The sequence below is a fragment of the Manacus candei genome, unplaced genomic scaffold (genome assembly GCF_025592945.1).
Source record: "Manacus candei isolate 608988 ecotype Guabito, Panama unplaced genomic scaffold, ASM2559294v1 h1tg000050l, whole genome shotgun sequence".
Classification (NCBI taxonomy): Eukaryota; Metazoa; Chordata; class Aves; order Passeriformes; family Pipridae; genus Manacus; species Manacus candei.
Genome location: NW_026138098.1, coordinates 19,847,724 through 19,873,129, shown reverse-complemented (window position 1 = coordinate 19,873,129; position 25,406 = coordinate 19,847,724). Strand labels below are relative to the sequence as shown.

At 49.0% G+C, this 25,406-nt stretch overlaps 1 protein-coding gene across 1 annotated transcript; it reads right to left on the bottom strand.

The window, feature by feature from the left end:
• Positions 1-3,027: 3,027 nt before the first annotated feature.
• SCD (stearoyl-CoA desaturase) lies at positions 3,028-24,755 on the bottom strand. The gene is made up of 6 exons (XM_051800167.1): positions 24,388-24,755; positions 20,342-20,627; positions 13,025-13,155; positions 9,428-9,633; positions 7,988-8,220; positions 3,028-6,768 (listed from the first exon to the last, which is right to left on the bottom strand). Exons 1-6 carry the CDS (start codon positions 24,412-24,414, stop codon positions 6,569-6,571), a joined length of 1,083 nt encoding a protein of 360 aa, XP_051656127.1. The 5' UTR covers positions 24,415-24,755; the 3' UTR covers positions 3,028-6,568.
• Between the last annotated feature and the right edge of the window lie 651 nt (positions 24,756-25,406).

Sequence of the window (25,406 nt, the reverse complement as noted above, 5' to 3'; positions counted from 1 at the left end):
TAGGATAATTTTTTCAAAATGACAACTTCACTTAGTCAGCATATAAAGTGCCTGAAGGTCACAGGCATTTCCAAAAGGGATAGGCATTTCTTCTATTTGAGTGATAAAGACCAAAGTTTCGTAAAAAGCTATTTTAGGAAAACTAAAAAAAAAATAAATGTAAAACAAGCAGCTGCATTTGTTACGAAGCCAAAGTGGTGTGTAAGAGCTGTCGTCACCATGGTTTCTATTATGAAATACTATTTGTTCTGCAAAGTGCTGTATCTTTCCATGCAGTTTAAAAAAATAATAAAAGACACAGTTTTACAAGTTGCTTTTTTCAGTTAAGAATTCCAAGTAAGGACTCGATTATTTTTATGTAATGCCAACTTTCTATATAGAGTCACAGAATGACAAGATTACAACACAGCTAACATTTATATGGGTGGAAATCGTATTTTCAACCCTCCCTCCCAAGTATACTCCTTTATGATTGATACCTGTGTGTTGTTTATGTATGTTATGTGTACATATTTCCGTGTGACTATGTGTGTCTACACGCATACTGAATCACGATTTTTTTTTTTGCGTCCTGGGTTTCTTTTATACTTTTATACGACGGTCTTTTTAAAGCTAAAACCGGAGCTCATTTTTAAACGCAAGTTGAAGCGCTCGCATTTCCCACGACTCCAGCATCTGACGCTTTTTTGAGAAGGTCCAAAGGCGGCCGGGGCACGGAACGGGGCCGGGCACGGAACGGGGCCGGGCCGGGGCCGGGCGGCGCGGCGGGATTGGCCCGGCTCGGTCAGGCGCCGTGGGCTGTTGCACACACGCGGTGCGGGCCGGGGTGACCGGCAGTAACCCCCGGGGAAGCCCAGCCCACTGCGGGTGTTCCCCTCGATCCAGGCCGTGCCCCGTCAGCCGGTCGTGGCCGTGCCCGTGCCCGGGGCGGGGGCTGGGGCTCAGGGCGGAGGGCTCCGTTCTCCCCCGGCCGCCGAGCGAGGGGCACGGCCGGGCTCGGCCTCCCCGGCCACAGCCCGGGGGCACCTCGCCCTCCTGGGGGATGTGCTGCACCCACAGCCCCGCTGCCCGGGAGAAGAGGTCTGTCAGGGGCTGAGGCGAGTCGGCTGTGCATTCAGCAAATGCCACCCCATCTGTCCATCTGCTGTACAGGGTTGCTGTGGTGCCATCTCCTCCACGTGCTCTCCTAGGACTTTGTTCGCTCCCCACAGCCTTCCTGGAGTCCTGGCCCCTCACAAAGGGTCAGCAGCAGCTGCTGGTTTCTCTCTGTTGTGGGAGCCTATGGCTCAGTGCAGGGCTGGTACTCAGCCCTGCTCCTGAGCAGCTCCCGGTGGGACTCTCTAGGACAAGCTCCCTGGGCCTCTCCCAGGGTCCTGGGCTGAATACATGGGCTGCTCACAGATGTGGTCACTGCATCCCAGCTCTGGAGAGAGGATTGCAGCTAGAACCTTGTCTCCCCTAAAGACCACACTGGTATCTTCTGCTGTTGTGTTCAGAGCAAGAAGATGCAGCAAACCCTCCCCTGACAGCCTGCAGCCCTCCCTGCTGTCCCTCCCTTGGGTCTGAACAAGTAGGCACTTGTTTGCCTGTCCTCTCCTACCCAGCAGAGCTGGCTGGTGTATTAACTCTTTCATTCCTTCCCTGGTGGGTGGGAAACCTTGAGAGGAGCAAAGTTGATGTGCGCTGGAATTGCAACCCAAATTCACAGATTACATAGGAAACATGTAATTAATTACCGGGAATAATAATGCATGAAACACTTCCAGGCAATGAACTAAAAATGCTGAGCTGGCACTGCTGAAGGGCTTGATAGGATAAGAAAATGTATTTTGGGCAGGGGATTTAGTAACAGTCTTTAACGAAGAGGGAGAGGCCGAGATTGGAGTTACACTTATGAAATCCAGACAGAGGGATCATTAACTTTATTTTTAGGTTTGGCTGAATAATCATGAGGTTTGAAGATTTGCCTTTTGTTTCACTTGTTTTAGGAGGGCCTGTGCTGACATAGCTGGGATCAAAAGCACACCAATTATCAGAAGCAACACCTCTGTCACTTTCGGAGATGTACTTCTGTGACCAGCTGATGAGCAGGAGCATTTAGTTTACTTTTTCCCACAGCTCAGAGCAGCCACACATCAAATTGGTTGGGCTGGTCATACACCTCCAGGGGGAAGAACACAGCTGCTGGAAGAGCCTCGACCTTCCTCTGGAGTAACCCTCTTCTCCCTCCCTCGATTCTACGCTCTCCCCTGTGCTTCAGTTTGCAGTGCACTGGCTCTGGTCTTCCCACCCAAAGGCAGCAGTAGCTGCAGCTGGAAACCAAAGTGTGGGCCTATTTTGCCAAGGAATTCAGCATGCCAGCTGCAAGGGTCCGATGGTGCCAGCAAACGTGAGCTGGACCAGGGATACCTGTGTGCTGCAGGTGGCAAAGTTGCCACAAACAAGGCCATCCCCTCTGCCCGCTCGCTCGTGCATGGAGCAGGCTGGTGACATGCGGACATGGCCTTATTCACCACTCTGATTGGATGTTTAAAGGCGTTCGGGTGAGCAGGGAAGCTGCTATCAATTAAAGTGAGATTTGGTCAGGGGATTTCCCCCTTCGCCTTTCACTTCCCTCCAGCTGCAAAAGGGGTGGGGAGAGCACAGATGCGCTCTCTCATAAGGAAAATTCCCCTCACTGAGGTTGACGAACCCGCCTGACAGGAGAGTGGCTCCCAGTATTACGTGTTGTGCTGCATGTGTATCCACCAGCCGCAAGGCCCTGGCAAGGGGCCCCGGCATGAATTAACCTGCAGTAACCCCGGGCGCAGGGGCAGCCTTGGCGGGGTGTGCCTGCCTGGCCTGTGCTGGAGTATGAAAGCCATTATAATCCACTCATTCATGGTGCTTAAAGAGCCAGAGTTTTTTTTCCTGCTTCTCCTGGAAGGGAGGAGGGTTTGGAAACAGTAATGCACAGCATTCCCCATTCTGATGGACATTGTGTGCTTTACCAAGCCCAGCCCACCATGTCATCAGTAGTCCAGCAAGTTTTAAAGTAACATTTATCATTTTTATTATGAACAAATAAAATTTCAGATCAGCACAACCAGATGTCTGTTTCCATATTAGTAGAAATTATTTCAAAAATTTTTTTTTCTTTTCCAGTACACAAAACAGAGATACTACTATGCAGAAATCCCTAAGCTGTGAAAAATCGTATCCTACTCACATTTCAACAGTGACAGAGCTTAGACAATGTGCAGATTCAACTTTCCAATCCTTCCCTGATCATCCAACACTTGGACATCTGCTCTTCACAATACCAGCGGGGCTGGGAATGGTTTTGGAAAACAAACCAGTCCATGCTTCTGCCAGCAGTGGTGTGTGTGGTACTTCCTCTGCTTGGCTGATCAGCAGCGAGCCTCACCACACCTCTGGGAGGCAGGGCATAACTCCCTGTTACAGATAGGTAAACTGAGGCACAGAGAGTTTTTAAGTGACTTTGTCCCAAATCACGCAGTGAATGAGTTGCTAAACTGGAAACAGGTCCCAGATACTTTAGCTGTGAGGTCCCACTGCTGCATTCTCTGCTTCCACCTTTCACAGACTCATTTAAGCTAAACATACAGACGATGCGTCCAGGATACAAACATGCCACCAAAAATATATATATATATTTATAGGTGTGTATATATATATATATATATATCAAACAAAATTCTAATTGAAGTGTTGTATCTGTTTCTTAATCTAACAAAAATTCTAACTCAAATACATTCAAAAAATCACCTGCACCCACAGTTCAATGTAGGCAATTAAATAATTAAGAAACCCCTCAAATGTTTGTAATTCAGGAAAAAAAATATGGCAAATAGCTGTCAATACTTCTATGTATATTAAAGAAAGATTTAAGGCACCCAGAGATATTTGCCAATCTACCTTTAAAGTGACTGGACAAACACCAGGACTGTTTGGTTACTGCTCCTCAATTTCCACTCTAATTCCAGAATCTGGACCCAAATCAGCACTTGAAATTTGAAAGGAACCCTTGATGTCAAGCCCTGCTTCTCTGCTGAGAGGATGTGAAATATTGCAGTATTTCACAGCATGCATCTCTACTGTAGGGTATATCACTCTACACCTTAAGGGCACCAGGAGCAAGGAAGTCATTCTCCCCTTCTCCCCTCCCCACACCCCTTTCAAATTATTGACTGTAGGAAATTCATCCTCTCTAGGGACTTCCACGAGTTCAGAGGGGTTTAGTCTAGAGTGAAGTTAGCCCGCAATTACAGAGCTAACACTGTTTCTCTCTTTTTGGAAGGTTTTTTCTTTTTTTTTTTTTAATGGTAGGATACAGCTCTAACCACAACCTCCTTTGCCCCAGCTAGCACCCAGGCAGTCAAGAGCCTCGGAGCAGTAAGGACACTGTTTCCTGAAACCAGGAGCTGAAGGACTCTCTGCTCCGTTTCTCCTTGTTCCTCTTGGCTAAAGTCCACATCAGTCCAGATGGCTCAAAACCTTGAAGGGTCCCATTGCTGAGCAATAACAAGGTCATGGTGGTGGCAGGGAGGGGAAGGTAAGAAGAAGGACTTATTCTCTGAGTAACAAGTGTGTTCTTGTTAAGGGGAACATCACAGAGCTGTCCTGGCTCCTGGTGAGTTTCACAGCAGCAGAAGGAAGCAAAGCTGCAGAGATTCGCTCCCATGAAGCGTCCCTGGCTGCTACGTGGCAGAGCTGAGGCGAGGAAGTTGGCATCCACTCCATCTCTGCCCTCCCTGGCCTGCCTGAATAAGGGAGATGCTGCAAACCCCACTCCAATACCACTTCATTCTGGCTACCTCTTGTGCTTTCCTCCAGCTCCGATTGATGCATTTAGGCAACAAAAACAATACTATTGCTACAACTACTACTACTAATAAAAATTAATAACAGGGAGAGTTAAGGGGGGAAAAAAGCACATTCAGCCCAGTGAGGGGCTTGAGGCCATGACATCCAGAACCTAACTGACCGCCTGAACTCAAGCTGGTCTCTGAAACTTGCAGGAAACAACACCCGCATGGACTTTTTTCCCCAGCACACGCTGCGTGCCCACATCGGCTCAGTGATGTAACTGACCTTTCTACAGGCTCAGCCGCCCTCACTGCCTGTCTCGCTGGCGAGGGAGCAAAGTGCCAAGGTGGCTCGCCAAGGGGGCTGGGAGGCAAGATAAGGAATTAACAAGGAACTGTTTTTGCCTCTCCTTCCCACTCCCTCTGAGCAGCAGGGAATGGCAAACCAACACAGTGGACCCTGGGCTGGAAAGGCCAGAGGTAGCTCACACTGGCAACTTGAGCCTCCTGTGCCACCTGGCCCCACATTGGTGTTTCTCAGGCACTTGTTGAGTGGAGCCCCCGAGGATGAAAAGACCTGTTCCTGTGGACACCCTCACTCCTCCCTGCACTTGCAGGTGCTCCCTTGTCCTGTCCCTGTGCCCAGCACAGGATGTGGATCTGCAGGGCAGGCATGCACATCTGCCTGCCACCCAGCAGGGACCCTGTTCCTCCAACATACAAAGCAGCTTAACTCAAGAGGTGGAGCTTTGGTTTACATCCTTCTCCCCCTCTCCATTTTGGCAAAGTCCTATTTGCCAGCAAAAATCTCAGCAGTAGAGGTGAACAAAACCACTCCAGGCTGGTGCCACCCCTTGGCAGCCAGTGGCACACCCCTCCATCTGCCCTCCTTTTCACTGCGGCTCTCCAAAAAGGCCATGGAGCCCAGAGCCATGCTCTTCCTTCAGACCCTCGTGGCACAGGACACAGTGGGTAGTGCAGGGAGGGAGGCTGTGACACCAGAGGGAGTAGGAATTAAGGCCACCAGCTCTCCCTCTCCAGTGCCCACTGCTGCTACCACATCCCCCACCGCTAGTGAATCTGGCTGGAGCTCTGAAAGAGTTTGGGCACTGTTCTCTCCCCATCCAAAGGGGCTATGTGGTGGGGAGCAGGAGAGAACACTTCCAAAGAGACGTATTGGAAAGAGACAACTCTCTTTCTGATGGCAAGAGAGGGGGATGGGGCTGCTTTTCCCAAGGAGCCATGTTTAGCCATGTCACGTCAGTCAGCAGCCCTTGAGAAAGGAGGAGGGACAGAGGCAGGAATTTTGGGGGGAAGGTGGTGGGGAGAGGGTCACTGACTTTGGCTCTACTCTTCATCTGGCTGGTACAGGCTTCCCTTGACTAAATGGCACATAGCCAGCTGCAATGGGCCTCCCCAGGCCACTTCCTACCAGCTTCTCTGCCAGGGAGAGACTGGGACAATGTAAAGCAGGTTAGAGGGGCTGGAGAGAAGAAACAGAAAGGAAAAGGAGGGAAGGGAAGGGGTAGCCTGGCGTTATAAAGGCGGAGTCCTAGATCTTAAATACATCATGTAAAATACAGTGTGGGAGGGGGGCGTTAAAACTCATTATCTTAAGCAAACTGGTAGCATTATTCAGTAGTTAGTAAACAGAACATTAAACCTTTGTCCAGCGTGTTTGGAGGGGTCAGGAAGGGAGAAAAGGAGAAAAAAGGAGGAAGGAGAGGTGTGGATGTGTGTGTGTGAAAGGGAGCAGGAACTCAGCCACTCTTGTGACTCCCATCTCCAGTCCGCATTTTCCGAGCCAGAATGACCTCCTTGGAGACCTTCTTGCGATCGCTGGCCAGCCCCAGGAGGCACATGAGGTCGATGAAGGCTGTGGTTAAGTTGAATCGCCAGCCAAACTCACTAGTGGAGTAGTCGTAGGGGAAGGTGTGGTGGTAGTTGTGGAAGCCTTCTCCTGAAAAACACGACCAGGGAGAGGATGTTGCAAAGCTCTAGGTGATGAACCCTTTATCTTGGCCCAAAGCACCACATTCCTGTAACAGGCTGTGGATTGAGTCCAGGCTCCTCTCTCCTCTCAGCCCAATTTTACCTTTCTACAATCTACCCCGTCTCATCTGGGCATGATCCAGCATGCCAGGTCTGTCCCAAATGAGGCAATGACAGTCATAAAGAATTTTTGGTACTTTTGGGAAAAACAAGTCTGTGGCAAGGAACTGAGAAAGGTCTGGCTCCCCGACTGCACCAAAACACCAGAAGAATCCTAGTGGCTTCTTCTCTGCCACCATGAGAAATCTTCTAGAATTGGTTTAGAATTTACCAGCTAGACCAGCAGCAAGTCCCCAACAAAACAGGCCAATCAATACTCCTCTGACACTGGCAGTCCTAATGCCAAATCCAAAGGGCATTTCCAGATGAGAAAAATGCAGACCTGCTTCTACTAAGCAAATCTACCCCAGTCAGCCACCACCTGCTCCGGACACTGTCAACACTGGCTTCAGCACTCACCCTGTCAAAGATATTGCCTTGGCTCCTGCTCCTACCCCCTGACTCTCTGCAGTTCAAATCCCTCCCTACTATAAGTCCATGAGCAGATCCTTCAGTGGTAGAAAACAGTGAAGCCCCAGTGACATACAATGATGCAAACCAGCTGAGGATTTGGGCTTGTGAGAATAGATAAGGGCAACTGCTGATCCTGGGATGTACTTTCCTAGGTCTTCAAAACTTCAGGAACACATGAGAGCATCTAGCTTGTCTCATCCTCAAGTAGTCCTGAAATCACCACGTACCCTGAGAACATGTAAAAATGTGCTTCTGCTGGTTCTCAAGTTGACAAACCTCAGATAGATGTCCAGTGACTGCAGCACACATTTTTCAGTCTGGTGAATGTGGCAGAAAGACCTTGGAGCAGGCTAAATAAAATATTGGCATTCAGATAAGAAGGTGCTAACTGTAGCAGAGTCCTTTCCTGCCTGGAAAGAGTCTGGTGGGAGCTGATAACCCCACTGCCCTTATGTACTCACTGGCCAGCTTGGGAAACACATCCAGATGCAGAGGCTGGAAGGGGAAATGGAGACACCTGGATTCACAGAAATTCCTAGAAGCAGTTGCAGCCCCAAGGGGCAGTCCCTGCTCTACAGTCCACCCACAGCAAAAGACAGAGATGCTGAACGTACCTAGGGCCCCCAAGCTGACCAGGGGGTTCTCCCGTGGGTTGATGTTCTGATCATACGGCCGGTTGCCGAACATGTGAGCAGCACTGTTCACTAGCCAAGTGGCATTGAGCCCTATGGTGTAGCGCAGGATGGCTGGAATGAAGAAGCTGATGACGATGGATTCATCCCAGAAGTACCAGGGCACTACAGTAGGCAGCGTGAAACACAGCAACACCACTGAGGGCTTGTAGTATCTGGAAAGGAAGGGACCAGGAGGAAGGTGTTCAGTGGCAGAGACAGGACAGGAAGGGCTGATTCAGTCCTCCATTTGGAGGATTCATGGTCAGCTATATAGGGAAAATCAAATGCAGAAATGCCTCGCTCCTGAGCCTTGTATCTTTTGCCCTGGATGCACAGAAGCCATGCCTGGAGACTCCCAAGTCCTAACATCAGGCAAAAAACTCAAAATAAATCCTGCTCTCCCCACACATGAACAAAACAATGTTCCCATCACCATAACTCTGGACACCAGCTGCTGCTTTTGGCCTCATCTTTCATTTGCTTCTCAGCTAAGTTGTCCCCATAAAGGCAACCCCAGAATACCCGACCTTCCACAGTCCCACAGAAGGTCCATTCTCTGGTTCTGGCCCAGTGCTGAAACTCCTCTTGCAGACTTGGCTCTGCCTATCAATACACCCCACCAACAAGGTACAAGCAAAGGGCACTTGCACCATCAAACAGATGAGGATGTGGGCTCTCTCATACTAGAAGGACAAGAGTAGAGAAAGCTCAACCACTCTGATGATTCACAAGAAAAATCAGTCTGGAACTGAACTAGGAACCTCCTGATTTAAGCTGGTTACTATATGGGTTCAGTCTTCCATCCCTGCAGCCCTGGTGATAGGCTTGCCTCCTAGACAGCTGAGAGACACTCCATCCAAGAGGCACCAGTGAATCAATACTCTCCTTCCTGATTACTGTCCCTCTCACATCTTCATTTTCAACCCTTCTTTCACCACACTGTTTCCAGAAGACTGACAGAAGAGGGGCACAGACATGGCCTGGAAGGTGTACAACACCATCACTAAGGATGGCTTTAGAGGCACCCACGTGTGGGCTCTGGGCCAGCCAAAGCAGCAGCTGGCCTGTGGGGCAAGCAAGAGTGGATGTGCTTCACAGTGGGAAGCTCAGCCCACTGCTGGCAAGATGCTACAGGGTAGGCAGAGAGAGGGGTGTGGGAGGGCTAGTGGTAGCACTAGCTTCTAAATACTTCCTATAGGACAGGCACAGCTCATTTCTCACAGTTCATCCCACAGCAAAGCCTTGGGCATCCCGAAGAGTCACATTTCTCACATGATGCCTTCAATCCCCTCATGATTTATCCAAGGCATTTGGGGTCACCAGCCAATTTGCGGGGTCCATCCCACATGGCTCCGCACCCGGGCTGGCCCCACCGCTCACCTGCGCTGGAACATCACCACTTTGTCGGCCTTTATGTCGCTGAGGTCCAGCTTCTGGCCCTTCTCGATGACGTCCGGGTGCTTGCGCACCAGCAGCCACCCAATGTGGGAGAAGAAGAAGCCCCGCATGGCATTGTGTGGGTCCGCATCCGTCTCGGAGAACTTGTGATGGACGCGGTGGTCTCGGACCCACTCATAGATGTCATTCTGCAAGGCAACAGGAGTGAAAACTTAGGGCCAGGGTTGGAGATGTTCCCTTCAACTTACAAAAAGGCCTAAAACATTTAGATGCCTAAATCCTAATGACCTGAACTCAGTCATGTGGAGTTCAGTTCGTCATGACCAAACTCAGTCAAGACCATAACATCAGTCATATTGTCTTTTGTTAGGGTTTGGGGTTTCTAGCCTTTAAAACAAAGGTTGGGTCTTCTTTATTCCACCACTCCAACTTTCTCTGAAGCCCTGGTGCTTTGATGGGCTGTCTCATCTCTGCTTTTCAATTGGCTACTTCAGACTTTGGTTTGCACATCACCCACAGCATCACCAGCTCTGATTGATTCCCCACCCCTGCAGCAGCCAGCCCTCATTGGATGGTCAGTGTTCCTCCCTCACATGCTCAGCTCCTGTTGTCTCTTGTCCTTATCCCTACACAGTGCCAGCTGGAACTGATTGACCTGCCCCTTCCCTTCACCTGACATTTTCCATAGGTCATCCTGCCTTGCTTTGCCTGAGATTGCCAAATCAGATGTTTAACTTGGGGATTCTGCCTCTAGTTGGGTTTTCTACCCGCAAGACCTGGCAGCTGCAGCATAGCAAAAGGGGGGGTGAGGGTTTTTTTAACCTTTTTTTTTTTTTTATATTGGAAATCAAACAGTCTTAACATTAAGGCCCCTCTTTAGAAAGAGAACAAACACACCATTTCAATGGCATTTCTCAAAAATACCTCTCTTCAGCCCCATAACTGTTCCATTTAAGCAGCAAAATCAATACAGTTTGGAAAACGTCAACACTGTTATCATTTGTATTAAGAAATTGTTTTGGCCAGTTTTAAGAATAGATTTTAGTAAGCCCGTGATCATTCCTTTGTATCAAGATTTAGAGGAGCTTAAAGCCATGTGTTACACCATCCTAGAAAACATGAAACAGAGATACAAGCATGCCTCTATTACCTGTATTACACAAGAGATTCCTTAATCTCCTGAGTACATAGAACTTTTCCTGAAAACACTTTGAAGGTAAGGAAATGGCATAACCATCCCTATTTCTTGCTTCGAAAGACTAAGGGACTTGTCCACACAGGGAGCCGGTAGCAGAAACACAACTCCTCAAATCCCCCTCAAATGTTGTAATCACCCCTCCTTCAACTGAGATAAAATGATTTACCTGCAGGCCATGCAAGAAAGCAGTGATAGACATGGGCCAGGATTAAACTCTCACTTGTTTCCAAATACTGGGAACTACTGTCTTCTTTCCAGCCAAATCCACTTTTAAGTATCACCAGCCCTCACTGGTGTTAGCCAGAGCTTGGTCATTCAGTGCTCCCCCAGAAGAGGGTCGCCCAGCTGCCCTCCTTATCTAATAAGCAGACAAACTCAACTAATACCTATGCTGGAAGTGTTTCACCTGTGACCAAAAAGTCTCTTTCACATTCCAGACCCTACAGAGCATCACATAACATGAGAAAGCCCAGCCTGAAAATTGACAGACAACTTGGGTTTGCACATATGGGAAGGTTTTCCCCATCTTGCTGGAGGCAGGAGGCACAAATTTGGAAAGAGATCATGTACCACAGCTGGAGCACAGTTTCACCTCATCCACCACAAATCAGGAGTCTCAAAGCTGAAAAACCAGTATCTTGACCCAAACTCTGGCACATTAACTTTTCTACAGATCTTATTTTGGGATCACCTCTAACTGCAACCTGATCGAAAGTTATGACTTTCTGAGAACAGCAAGCAAAGCCAAGGAGAATGCCTTCTTCCTTGGGAGTTTCCAGCTACAGGCTATAACCAGGAGAGCTTTTGCTGTGCAGCTGCCAGGTCTTGTGGGTAGAAAACCAGCTAGAGGCAGAATCCCCAAAATCTCTGAAATTACAAGCCACAGGTCTCTGAGCAGCCAACAGGTCTGGAGGACCTAAGATAAGATAGTCTATAGAGTTCCCTGACCTAAAAAGTTACTGATCTTCTCTTCTGCCACTAATAGGAGTGAGATAAATTCAACATAAACCTTCTCTTGATCTCATTGAAAGTAACTATTAAAAAAAAATCCATGGGGAACGGTACTGAATTTTCAATAAAACTTTGGATTAGGTCCTATTGAAGCTGAAATATTTGTCTGTCTCTCATCTTTGTCTATTCCTATCCCCTACAGCAATAGCTCAGCAAATTCTTTCCCCCTCTGCCCTATAACCCTGTGAAAGATGGTCTTTGTACAGGACTAGCCAATACACAGCAACCCATCCCGTTGCCTTGCTGAGTGCTGGACCACTAGCTGGAATGAGCAGCTTGGTCCTTCCTCTTCCACATGAAAGACTCTGGTTTGATACTAACAGAGAAGAAGAAACTCAGTGGTGTTTTAGGAAGTTTTTCAAGGTAAAAAAAAACCATCCCCACCCTGTTCTGATTACATGTAATGAAGTTATATCCTCTGGAGTATTACTTAAGGGTAGAGCATTTATACTTTTCCGTTCACCTTCTTCTAGCAGAAAGTGCTGTATTCTGCCACCCTCCCAAGTACTTCCCACAGACAATCAAGCCTGTATGAAGTCCTTTCAGTACAGTTGGAGGATGGAATGTTGTTAGGGCTGCCTCACAGCTACAAACCTGAGAGACCACCAGGATTTTCTCTGCCATGCCAATCTGGGTTTTCACTCTGACTTCTACGGATTTCCAGTTTTGTTTGCTTTGTGGACTGTGAAGTGCCCTCACAGTGGTTAAGCAATATCCTCAGGTTATTGCTCTCTGATAGGCAAGGCAATATCCCAAGGTGCTTAACAGCTGCCTGCAGTCACTTGTGCCACTCTGAATGGGCCCAACCCTTCTCTCCTTAAAATATCGCTGACGTAGGACAACTCTCTGGAAGCCAGTGGTGTGACTTATAACATGATTATTCCTAAATATTACTCTTCTGAATCAGAGGAACATCCCCCTAAACTGCATAATCTCAACAAGTTCTTGGTCTTCATGCAGCACTAAATTTTACAGCCTGGCTCTCGGGGCTTTGCAGATGTTTTCCCCCTTTTCAGCCACACATCAAGAGGAGAGTGACGCAACACCAGGAGAACACTTGGTGCAAGCACAGGGAGACCACACCTCGAGGGAAAGGTACATTCCTGCTTTGGAGAGCTTTCCTATCCCTAGTCTTGGCCAACAGTCCTCTCCCCACTGGGTTCATCTCAGAGTCAACCTCTGACAGGACAAGGTAAAGACAATGAGACAGACTCTAGCACTGCAGCATTAGATGGAAAGGGCAGGCTTTTTCCTAACAGGAGGTAGGAGGAGAGAGGAACCTCTTAATCATACTGTGTCCCATATCTGAGACAGAAATTCATGGGAGCACTTCCTTCTGACGACCAGTGGCACACTGAGGAAGTTCTCACCTGGAAGGCCATGGAGTTTGCAATAGTCAGGAAGATCCGCAGGGGCAGTGTGGCTTTGTAGGACCGATGACTCCAGAGGCGGTGAGATCCAGCTGTGATTCCCAGAGCACTCAGCAGGAAACACAGAACGGCTAGAGAGGAAAAGAAAGTATTGGAGCAGTTAGAGCAAATCACCCTTCAGCAAAGTTTCAGACAGAGCAACACAAAGGCAGGCCCAGGCCCGTTCCTCAAAGCTGTATAAACAAGAGAGGAATTCATGGAAAGCACAGATTGGGTCTATAAAACTCAATGTGAGAATGCCCAAGCTAACACAGATATCCTAAACAGTGTGGGACAAATCACTTCACCTCTTCATCTCTGACATGCAAGGAGGCTCCCCCTTAGAAGCCTTGACACAAGGGTTGGTTCTTCAGCAGAGTGCCATCTGTCAGGGTGCAGGATAGTCAAAATTGTATAAAGTAGCTGCTTCCATAAAGCCCTGTGGTAAAAATGCTGCAGTCTACGAGGGAATAACTTCCCCTTTCCTCTCACCCTAATCCAGGCTCTTGTTTTCCTGTCTCAGTAAATCTCTTTTACATTATTTTCACCTAGAAATGGTAGATGATCTTACCATTCTTCAGGGGGATAGCTCAAGCCCAGGTTTAGGTTTCTCTTCTACTCCCTTTCTGAGCAAAAGCTGGCTAGGAAAAGATCTAACCTAGCATCCCAGTAAAACCTGGGCTTCACCTTCAGCTCCACCACTGGCTTAAAATCTGCCCAGAGGCTCCCATTCCCAGGGCCTTTTTAATTCCCCCCCTCAAGTCCTGGAGCTTTTACAGAAGGAAACTCCAAGGCCAACAACTCATTGCAAATCGTGCCTGTGGCAGAGGCAGACATTGCCGGGCTCAGCTGAGCTTTGAGACTGCTTCATGTGTTCCCTCTCCACACAGGGCAGAAGGAATTCCTTGCCTCTCTGGCAGCTAGTAAAAAACCACAGCCCTCTCCCAATATGTCCTGTGTTCATATCTGCCCTGATCTGTGTGTTCCTGCTTGTCCTCCTGGAACCTCCAACGTCTGATCCTAGAACTAAAATGGAGAAAAGGCCACTAGGAAGCTAGGGTAAGAAGAAAATTGGTTCTGAAAATTGACTCTTCCTCTAGGAAGGAAGGGTCAGGAAGTCTGGCAGAAAGAGAGCAATCAACAGGCAGTTTGCCCTGCAGGCTCAGACACAAAGAAGGAAGGGTGAGCATCTGTGAATAGGTTAATTGATCCACCTTCAGTCCCCTGTGGGAAGAGATGCCTTCTTACCAGTTCCCCAGGGGAAACTCTTTCCTTGGTATAAACCTGCAGATTTCAGCCAATTGCGTCAATCATGAAAAGAGTTCCTTATTCTTACACGAAAGCCCATGGATAGGAATTGCTGGTATGCTTGACAATACCATTCAGTCCTACCAAATGGCTCTAATCAAGCTTATTTTGAACCGGAAAACTAGATACTCTGCCAGAAACTTGTCTGGAATCAGAGATCTGAGACATGTGCAAGGCTCTGCCCTGTTCTTTCCTTCAAAGTAATCCAGGCTATTTCCTATCATCTCCTGCTCCCTCTTCCTTCTGTCACCTCCTTTTTGTTTTTCTACATTCCCAGCCTAATCTCTCATCCCCTAAAAGCCTGCCTCAGCTGATTTAACTTCCTCTTCTGTCCCCTAAAACTTGCCCAAACCCTTTTCACTTCCATCCTGCTGCACCACCTTCCCCTGCACCACCTTTCCTGTCTGCTAATCTGACCGTGACTCCCCATCTTCATCTTCTCCCATGGTTTCCCTGCCTGCAGTGCAAGCCTTGAACCAGCAGCCCTCTGCCTCATGTCTCCCAGCACCTCTGCAGTCTCTCAGAAGAGCCAAGCAGTCACTGGTCATAGATGATTTACAGGGTATGAAGAGGGATTAAAATGCATGCAAATGCAGAAGGATCCAGCCTTTGCAAGACACAACAGAGCTGAGCAAAGCTCACAAAGTTGTCCAAACCTGGAAGGGGAAAAGGGAAGGATGCTGAAACAGGGCATCTGGTTCAGGTCTCCCTTTGGCCTTGCTCATAAGACCTTGAAGGTCTTACCCAGTTCCAGGATGCTGACTTGAAAGTTATGAACCAAATCATGGCCAGTTACCTGTTAATTTTATTTAAGACTCATTGTAAATCAGTCCCTATCACCACAGACAGCACCAGACATAGAGTCCACAATAAACAACATCACCTTGCAATGGATGTGTAGGGGCAGCTTGCTAGGGAAAGAGCCCATCTGTCCAGGCAAGTAGGCCCCATGGATTAGTGGTGCACTGGGGACAGAAATGCGATCTTCCATGATCTTCAATAGCACAAGAAAGTAAATGCCAGGTTAGGTGAGTAGAGGCCCTATTGATAACCCTGACTTTTCAGCTTTCCCTGCCTAGCGAACCCTCACATGCTGACTGGGAATTTTTTTGGTAAAAGAGGCCTCTGGAAAGATGACTCTGGCTGAGGACTGTTGTATTTAAGCTTTGCAGGAAGGAAGCTCATTTGTATCTCTTTTATACAGGCAGTTCTCAGAATTTGCCTGTGGATATCCCTGCTGGGAAAAGATGACATCAGCAACAAAGATGTTATCAGCAAGCACAAGGAATCACCAAAGAGATGTGGGGACACCAGCAGACCCAAACCCCAGACAACCCAGTACTTGCTTTTGGGTAGCCTTGCCTGGAAGCTTCTGTCAAAAATTTGAAAGAGTACCCACTGCTTTCAGGTGCTCTGGTATAGGACAGTCCCAGCCTTCATCCAAAGCCCATGTACCTCAGCGGCTCATGTTGACTTCTCTTGGAGCTACGTCCCAGGTTGCTACAAAGGTCACAACTCTCTAATTATAATCCTCTGATGTCTGGCCTCTTGCCCATATACAGAAGCTGTAGTTTATCTAAGGGTCAGACACTTTCTGTGGGAAAGGAGCTGATTCTGTTTATGCATACATGGCACCAGCCCCACAGAGACCCAAACCCTACTTGGAGACAATTAGCTCCATCAGCCATCCCTAGGAGTTGTTGTGACAATAACAGGATATAGACAGTAAGATTGAAAAGCCTTGTGGAATACAGAAGAATCCAGCACCCTAATGATTCAGAGGGTTCATCCCTGCAAACAGGTACAGTGATGACTGTTGAATAGTCAGGGAATCAACATCTCACAGGGAAGAAGAAAAACTCCTCCAAGATCATCCACTAGGAATTCAATTGGAAAGATAGTAGAGAAGGTGAAATAAAGTAGCACAAATTTTCAGCACAGCTGCCCTGTGATGCTGCCCCAGACTGAAGGACTTAGGGAGTCCTTCAGCTGAGGATTCAAAGTCATCTTCCACACCGTGCTTTGAACTATACCAGATCCAAAAGATTGTCAACTCACAGGTGATATTTCCAGTGACCCATTCAATTGGAATAAAAAGAATTATGACCACTGGCAGTAATAAGCACTCAGTGCTACAAAAATTAAACACAAAACATTCCAGATTCAGTCATGTCTATGACTCACTAGCCTTTACCTCTTTAAGGCCCAAATTCAGACCCTAGGTTATGATGGGAAGCCAGGAATGTGCTAAAAGTATTGTCACTTGCAGTCAACACCAATGATGTTTACATGAAGAGGTGTTCCTGCAAAAGCAGGTGTCCTTGGGCTCCTTGCTGTTCAGTTCCTGCTAGGCAGGTGAGTCCTGCTATCCTCAGGAGGAAGATGCCAGGAGCAATGAAACATGCAGGCTGTGTAAGGGGAACAGTGTTTAAGAGGAGCAGTAGGAGCTGCTGTCACTGAAACCTAACTTCCCTGCCACACTTGGAGGAGAACCACGCCACCTGCTAGTTAAGCCTTGGAGAGAACGCTAAGCGGAAAGGTGTTGCCAGCAGTAGTCTTGATGGGAAAGTATCAAAAAAACTGTAAACACTTTCCTGGACACATTCCTGGGGGTAGTATTGGCTGAGATTTTCAGGGTGTCAGAATTGCCCAAGTTACCCAGCAAGATTCACCTTGGTCCAAAGATGATACAGCAGCAACAAAAAATGGTATCAACCCATGTTTCTAGCACTGCTGGCACTTCAGAGAACTGAGGGGTTGGCAGAGCACCATGTCGAGAGGAACCATCACTGTTTTACAGACCCTGTTTGCCAGGCCAACAGGGGTTAAAACAAATGTTGTCAGTCTGCTGCACCCAAGGGCTAAGAAGACTACCAACAAACCACATTTCCAAGGCAGGATCTGAGCAATTAGAGAAGAAACTGTCAATCACCTTTGCATCCTGCCCTTTCAGACCCGGTCTCTTTGCCATTTGGTAAATGATGTAAAATCTGCCCATGATCCTTGAAAAGACTGCACAAGACTTTAACAAGTGCAGTGAAGAAGGCAATATATAAAAGGGAACCTAGCTAGAAAGCCAGTGCTGAAAAAGCTCAGAAAGCTCTTGATATGGTGAGCTCTCACCTGATCAACAACCCGAGCTCGTTCTGGGAAGCTCTGTACCAGAAAGAGATCAGGGGATACAATGCACACAGCAACGCAGAACAGCAAACAATGATGAAGGCAGGGCTGGAGAGCTTGAGAGACAAAGAGGAATTAGCACATAGGGAAATGAAAACAAAAGAGAACAGTCACCAATATAACTGGTTTCAGAGGGACAGGAACATCAAGGAGATGGTGGCCTGGATGAAGTGGGTATAAGCAGGGGATTTCTCCTTAGAATATAGAAGGTAGATGAGCTACCAGGCACCACAGCTGCCTGTTGCATCAAACAGAGAACATCTGGGGCCATGTTAATTTTGTATTATATGTACACAGCCTAAGGAAGGAGTGATCTGAAAAACAAACAAAGAAACAAGCAAAGACCCCAGCAGCTCCAGAGCTACCACTGGTAGAGGTGCTCTGCCATGAGACCATGGTGTACTGCCAGGAGCAACATAAGTCTCTGCTGTGCTATCCTTGTGTGCAAAATGGGAACTATAGTCCCCTCCTTGCTACCAGAAGGTGCTGGGAAAATAACAGCAAGTCACTGACATGACAGCCACAGATGCCTTTTATGTGCTAAAGAAAGATATGAGCTGAGAAAAGGGCAATGCAGGGAGCAAAGAGCCTTGTGGAGAAGGTAGACCTGTAGAGGATCCCAGTTTCAGACAGCACTGGAGAAGAACGGACTATAGGGGAACCTTGACTCAGCTGCAAGGTGCCATGAAGGGTGGTCCTTTCCCAGAACAGTGGTGCAGAGGACAGGAAGCTTTGTGCAGCTACTCTAGCTTTGGTAAGGCAGGATGCACCTTCTGCCAGTCCAGAACAGTGCAGTTCCTTCAAGTCCACTGTCCTCCCATTCCCACAGCATGTCACTCCAGGAAGACACCAAGGAATCTCACAGTGCCTCACAGTGGCAGGAGATTAACTGACACTTAGCATCAGAGCTGGCTGAGCAAGGAGAGCAGGAAGGACTGACATCAGATAAAAAATTAGGAAGATTCACATGAAATGCTATGGGATGCCATACAGACATCCCAAAAAGGCATGTGGTTGCCTCAGAGGCCATTTTGGGGTAGGCTGAGACTTAGCAGAATGCAAAACAGCATTAACCTTCTGGATGAAGATGCTCAAGCCCACTTAAGTGACCCAAGGGAACTCAAGGGACAAGAGTTAGATGGATTTGGAAATCATAGCGCATCTCAGCAGCTTGAAATGAAACCAGTAAACTCACTTTTTCCTTCCTGCTTGCCCCAATGCTCCAATGCCCTGAGTGTATTTGACTGGGGTTGGAAGACCAAGGCTGACAGCTCAGTGAGTGAGAGAAGCCAGCAGTTCTTGCCTAGCCTGTGGCTGAGAGTTCAGGGATGGGACACACAGAACAGGACCAAGAGCCCTGAAATGCTCCTCCAAGGTTGTTCTGAGGCTGCATGTTCAGCCCAACCCTGCCAGTCCAGGTACAAATGCAGCCTGTCAGGTTTTCACAAGGGAAAGGCCCAGCATTTTCACAATGCCCCCCTGAAAGGCCATGCTGGCTGCACAGGGAACACATCAGTGCCTCTGCTTTTGCAAATGCTGTAGCCAAACTCTGACTGTGGCCCCCAGTGATGTTCATCCCCCCCAGGCCTCTGCCTGTGAGAGGCTGATAAGGTTCAGGAGGAAGAGTCAGGAAGACATCCAGGAAGCCATCTCCTTCCCTGTTCAGTTGTAATGCTCGTTGCACACAACCACAAGAGGACCCTCTTTGAGAGCATGGCAGACCAGGTGGATCACACCAGGTCCCATCCACAGCCAGGCTGGTCAGGAAGCTGCTCCCAGCTGAGCACTTTGCAGGAGTACCACTGAAAACAAAAGCCACGTCAGCAGGTCTCAAATTAGACTGTTGCTTTTCGTTTCAGGATGCTGTATTTCACAGGGAGGCAAGGGGCTGGATGCAATCTCTCAACTTCCCCACTGGGAGCTGTTTGGCTTCTGGACTCCTCCAGGGGTCCACACAAAGGCTCGTGGAAAGCGAGGCTCCCCTGCAGTGTGGGCCCCAAGCCCAGATGTCTTTCAAGCAGTCAGTGGAGAAGTTTGGTTCCTACCCAGGGCAAGGTCTCTGAGAAAGTGGAGCTTTGCCTAGCTACCTTCTGCTGGGTTGTGCTTTCCACTGGAATTTGCTGCCTGGAGAGATGCTTATTTATTTTTTGAAAGTTGTCAAGCTTAGTTCCGGGATGATGGTGGCTAATCTGTGCTTTTTTAAGAATGATAACAGAACTGAGCTTCAGACTTAATTCTTGACTTTTATCTTTGGCACAATTGTATTTTTTCTCTTTCCCCTCACACATATATGACAACTCTGCAGGATTTACCCTCCCCTGGTACGGATGGGAATGGTTGTCATTTCTGGACAGCAGTCTCATGGCTAATGGTGCCCTATACCTTGCCTCCCCAGCTACCCCTTAAAGTGCTCTTGCTAGAATCTTTCTTCCTAACTTTCTGGGATTGTTATAGTATTCCATCAAACATTTTCTGTGCTTCACCCTGGAAGTGGTTGCACATTCAGGTGTGGGCTACTTCCAAGCCTAATGTCTGTGAATCAGGTCTGTTCTTTGAGAAGCCAAGACAAATCCCTGCCAAATCCTTCCCTCTCATGTACAACCTTACAAGAGAGACTAGCAAGCCCTTCCACATCTTGCTACGAAACTGGCTGAATAGCTTCTTCTAACAGAAGACCTCTGCTTCCTTCTTTCTCATCCCCAAGTCTGTGGGCCTGGAGGAAAGAAACAATGCCACCCAATGGATTTGGGGGTTGTGGATGCCAAGAAACAGATAGAGGAATGTGCTTACCCCATGCCAGTGTCTGGATCTTTGCAGATGGTATCAGCGTCAACGCGAATATGGCCCCCAGGTGCAGCAGGCTCATGAGGATGATATTCCTCCAGACGTATCGCAGGGGGGGCTTGGGGCCCTCTTTCTCCCGGTAGGTCTCATCAAAGAGATCATCTATCATGCCCCGATCTCCTGCCAAGTCCTCATGGTTGAGTAAGTTCTTCTCCACAACGGCATTCCCATTCCTGGTCGCCCGGGAGGTGACAGTGCCAACAGCAGTGGGGCTGGAAGTGGAGGAGAACTCCTTGGAGAGGTGACAGTACATATTTTCAAGAAAGGAAAAAGAGGAAACAAAACAAGAAGTTGTTGGTTACCAATGCAAGAAAGAGAGACACAAGCATCTAGGCTGGCAGTGTGAAGACATAGCTGGTAGTTTCCCTGGAAAGCTGCATTCTTCCAGCTGAGCCCTTGGCACCAAGAAGGCCCTGCTCTGGCCACAGGGGGTCATGGCCTGAGAGGACGGGGGCTTGGTCTTTCTGGGGAGAGGAGGTGAATGACAGATGGGGTGCAGAAAGTAAAGAAAAACATTTGAAAGCCAGTCTCTTTTCCACCAGTGGCTTTGGTGAGATCATTTGCAGACTGCAAGGATTTTCACTTTCTTTCAGTTTGATTAGTGGGCGTTTTCAGGTGAGTTTGTGGTCTGGGCTTGTGCATAAGCAGACAACAATAAAGGAAATCTTGTGAATGAACAAAGAGATGGGAGAGAAATATGGTCAGAAACAGTTTTATAATAAATCATTTGGCTGCTCAATATCCTGCCTCTTTGGGTCACCCCGCTAGGGATCATGAGGGGAACATCAGGAAGACCCACAGGAGGATTCCTCTGGGGTGCCTCTTTATCTTCCCTGCCTCACCTTCCAGGCTGGGACGTGGCAAGGCCTTGGAGATCAGTGGATGGAAGCAGTCAGGTGAGGTGCTTCCAGTTAGACCTATAACTCCTTATTCCATGCCTGCTGCTAAGCCTCTTATCCTCTCCCGCTTCCCACCCACAGGCAAACTGAGGCACAGGAAGACAATCCTCTGAGCCGTGGCCATCAGCATGCAGAGAGGAAGTTTTAAGCAGCAAGTTGGCTCAGCTCAGCTCCTGGCTTCCTTCTGTAACTGTGACACAACATTCCCTTTGCACACGCTTGTTTGCCCTGGCTGAGTGACAGCCTGCCGGATCAGGCATGCATGACGAAAGGAGCAGGCAGGACTGACCCTAATGAGACAGGTCACTGAACTCTGAATCACCAATTCCCATCTCCATCATGACAGCCGCATGCTTGCGGGTACTCGCAGCCCTTTGTCAGGCCTGAGCCCAGGTGCCCCACAGGGCTCAACTCTGGGGGTGCCAAGCACGTGGGATGCAAGTGGTGTGTCCCTCACACATCGCCCCCATCCCCTTGCCTCCCGGGAACCTGCCTGAAAGACACATCCCTCTGCTGCCTGCACTGCTGCCTCCAAGTGTGAAGGGGCACTAAAGGTCAGCCAGCAGGAATAGGAAAGCTGAGACTGCAGGAGGGAACATGGTCAAGCTGGGAAAGCTTTTCCAATAGAAATCTATCCTGAATTAACAGCAGATTCTCACCTAGGTACCCTGGATTTGTAGAAGACCACCATTCTGCCATAGCCTAGTTTCCCGAGGGAGGCATTAAAATCAGGCCAGGCAGCTTACGTGGCCACCCCAACTCCTCCCTTTCCCAAGGGTAGAAACTAGAGGGTTACAGACATACCTTCCGATGGGGAGGAGCTGGCAAGGCTGACAGATTCCCCACATTTGGGAAGTAAAATGATCCCTATAGAGGGAGCACTTTAAGTTTTTCCTTCTGGAATCAAAGGTTAGAAAGGAAAAAACCTGGACACAAAGTATCCTGCTGCTTTCACTGAACCCAGGCAAGCTGCTGAACTTGGGACCTGCTCCTCTGCATCCTGTCTATAGGCTGTCTCTGCCTGCTTTCCTACTTAATATTTTGAGGTAGGATACTCTCAGATATTGGAGAATTTAGAGAGCCAAAAAAGAGTCATGAGAAATGGCTTCTAACCCACAGATTAGGCAAGGAAAAGTCCTGCCCATTCCAAAGTGTTAAGATATTCTCATCTGGCATTTTGGCAGAAAGGTACAATTTTCTTTCTTGGCTGCAAGATAATCTACCAAAAAGACCTAAGACTTGTCTATGCAAGAAAAATTCCCAACAGAGATTTAGTGGTATAATTAGACGGGTAACACTCCCCATATGGACATGCTGCTTCCAGAGTAAGAATGTGGGGTTGGAGCTGCATTTTTCTCATCCATGATAGCTCATGTCACTGTCAAAGTTACACAGGGGCAGAGTAGGAGGAGGGAGAGTGCAAAGAAAACAGCAGAGAGGAAAAAAATCTCTTCTTCCAGAGTTGTAGTAGCCACATGAGGAATTTTACCAGCATACCTATGCTGCTGGAATTACACTGGTATAATGAAACTGGTGATTTCTCACATGTAAACTAACCTTGAAACAGAAGGGCCATAAAGTAGCTGTGAAACAGCTCCACCGTTACAGACTTGGTGGGAGGAGCATGGGGGGACGAGGGAGGGTGAGAGGGCAGCTATTTAGGGAGAAACGGGGGAAATGAAGAGGAAAGAAAGTTTTTATCCCCTTATGGCCATAGTGGCTCCTGTGGCTCCTGCTGAGGTAAATGGAACGGAGATTGATCTGGGCTCTAGGGCTGAGAGAGGGAGGAGACCAGCTAAATCATTTTCATGAGCTCTCCCTCATTTCTGAGTGACTTTGCAGCTCTCATCTGCAGAACAGATGTGTTTCCCCATCTACACATCCCCATCTACCCCCACACCCCAGCACTGAACATGCCATAGGTAATCCTGGCACCCAGCCAGCTTATACAACCAACTGCAGCTCAAAGGCTCCACGCTGGGTACAGCATAGGGGCCCCAGGGCATTGAATCTTGGGTCCAGTATATTTGAATATGCCCAACATGACCCAAGGACAGGATTCTTTCCAGCCTCCAGGATATGACCCAAAATACATGCCAAAACCATGAAACATGGTCTGACCACACTGCCCTTGACATCCACTTTGGGAGTGGAGAGGAGTAAAGTTCTTTACATCACAGCATCCCTGGAAGGTCATGGCACCTACACAAAAGGACCAGGGGAGACCTTGCATGCTGGCAAAAGGGAAAGAGCAGGGCTGTGATTTACCTCCACTTCTCAGCATTGGCAGAAGGGGGAAGGATAAAAAGGTGAGCACAGAAACACCAGAATCAAGGCCTTGCTTCCCCCTGGGCAAAGGGTGACTGCCGGAGGGAGCAAAAATAAAAATTAAATTCCTTAAAGATCCAACAGCTCTTTGCATCATCCTGGTGTCAGGCTGTTATTCAGATCTTCTTCTGCCAAAAATGGGCAGTCTCCCCATTGTATGCTTGCTTGGCTCAGGCAATGCAGACACAGTCATTCATTTCATCTGGGCAGCCAGCTGCTTTCACCTTGCGTCTGTCCTAGAGACGCTCCCTGCTGCAATATTGGGCTTAAAAATGCTGTGAGTGAAACCCCTTTCTTATTAAAAAGAAAATTAATTAAGAAAACAAAAAAAATTACAGTCCTATAATTACCAAAACCCCCACGACCTCTTGGCACAAAAGACTCTCTTGAGCAGCCCTTACAATCCTGCTTCGATGAGTGTTTTCAAGATAAACCTGTATTTTTTGCTCAATCTACCCGAGGGCACAGGATCCAGGGAGATAATCTCAGAGGCGGATGTCTCTGCTTCACCCGTGGGCTCCCCGTGAGGCTTGGGTGATGCCTTAAGTTAGCCCTGAACACCTTCCCCTCGCGACTGAGAAGCGATGCAGAGGGGACACACGCGCACACGTGTGCAGACGTGTGTGTGTGCACGCACGGACACGCGTGGGTGCCCTGGCCGTTCTTCCCAAGACGGCAGCAGCGCAGCGCTGCCGGAGCCGCGGAGACGAAGGAGGAAGGGGCGAAGGGAAGACAAAGCACCCGCACCCCCGGTGCCCCGCTTACCTCCTCCTGCAGCAAGTGCGCAGGCATGGGGCGGCCCTGTCCCTGCTCCTCGGCAGCGGTTCGCGAGCGCGGCTCCCCGGCGGTGGCGGCGGCGGGAGGCTGCCTCTTGTCGGCTCCTCGCCCGGCGAGCTGTGCGGCTCGGGGAGGCGGGTACGGAGGTATTTAAGCGGGGCTGCTGGCTCGGCGGCTGGCGGGGCTGGGCTCTGCGCGCCCCGGCCTCTCGGTGACCCCCTGCCCGGGATGGGATGCGCGGGGTCAGCGCGGAGGGCGGCGAGTCGCGGCGGGGACCCGGCTCTCGGCGTACCCGGGGGGGGAGGCGGGGCGGAGCCGGCCCGGGGGCGGGAGGGAGGAAGGATGCTGAGGAAGAGGAGGATGACGAGGGCCAGGCTCTCTCATGATGCCTGGCTGCTTTTTTCTTTTTTTTTTCTTTCCTTTTTTTTTTTTTTCCCTTCCTCCCCCTCGCGAGCTGATTGGTTGCGGGAAATTTGGTGCCACCTCGGCTTGTCCTCGCCATTGGCTGCCCGCAATCTGCTGTTCGCTCCCCGCGGCGCGCACTCTGCGCGCTCCGCTCCGCGCACGGCCCCGTGCCCCGCTCCGCGCCCGCTGCGGGGAGCGCCGGGGGTGCTGCGGCCCCCGAGCCCCCCTCCGCCGTCCCGGGGGCTGCCTCTAATGGAATAACAGGCGCCCGAGGGCTGAGGGATGTCAGGGAGCGGCGGAGTCGCCCCGCGCCCCTTCACCAGCTGGCCGCGACTGGGGAAGAAGGGGCTTCAGTACGAAACATCTGCTGTGTATTGAAGGTCTGTCTGGGAGCATTCTGCACGTATATGTGTGTATATAAATCATACGTTTCTGCAAAGAAAAGCACCCCACAACTTATAACCGAATAATCATGTATATCTGTGTAAGTGTTTATCCCGATATCCAAAAACAGTCTGGGAAAAGTTGGTTGTAACGTTTTAAAAAGAATCCTGTCTGTTGTCCCCCAGAAAACAGTGCCTTCAGCAGAGGATGGAAGGAAA

What these genes read in the sequence shown, in the direction of transcription:
- SCD (XM_051800167.1), bottom strand. Translation starts at nt 24,414, where the DNA reads ATGCCTGCGCACTTGCTGCAGGAGGAG. An exon ending in CGCACTTGCTGCAGGAGGAG is followed by an intron (nt 20,628 to 24,387) that starts GTAAGCGGGGCA and finishes CACCTCTCCAAG; the next exon opens with GAGTTCTCCTCCACTTCCAG. An exon ending in GATCCAGACACTGGCATGGG is followed by an intron (nt 13,156 to 20,341) that starts GTAAGCACATTC and finishes TTTCCTCTCTAG; the next exon opens with CCGTTCTGTGTTTCCTGCTG.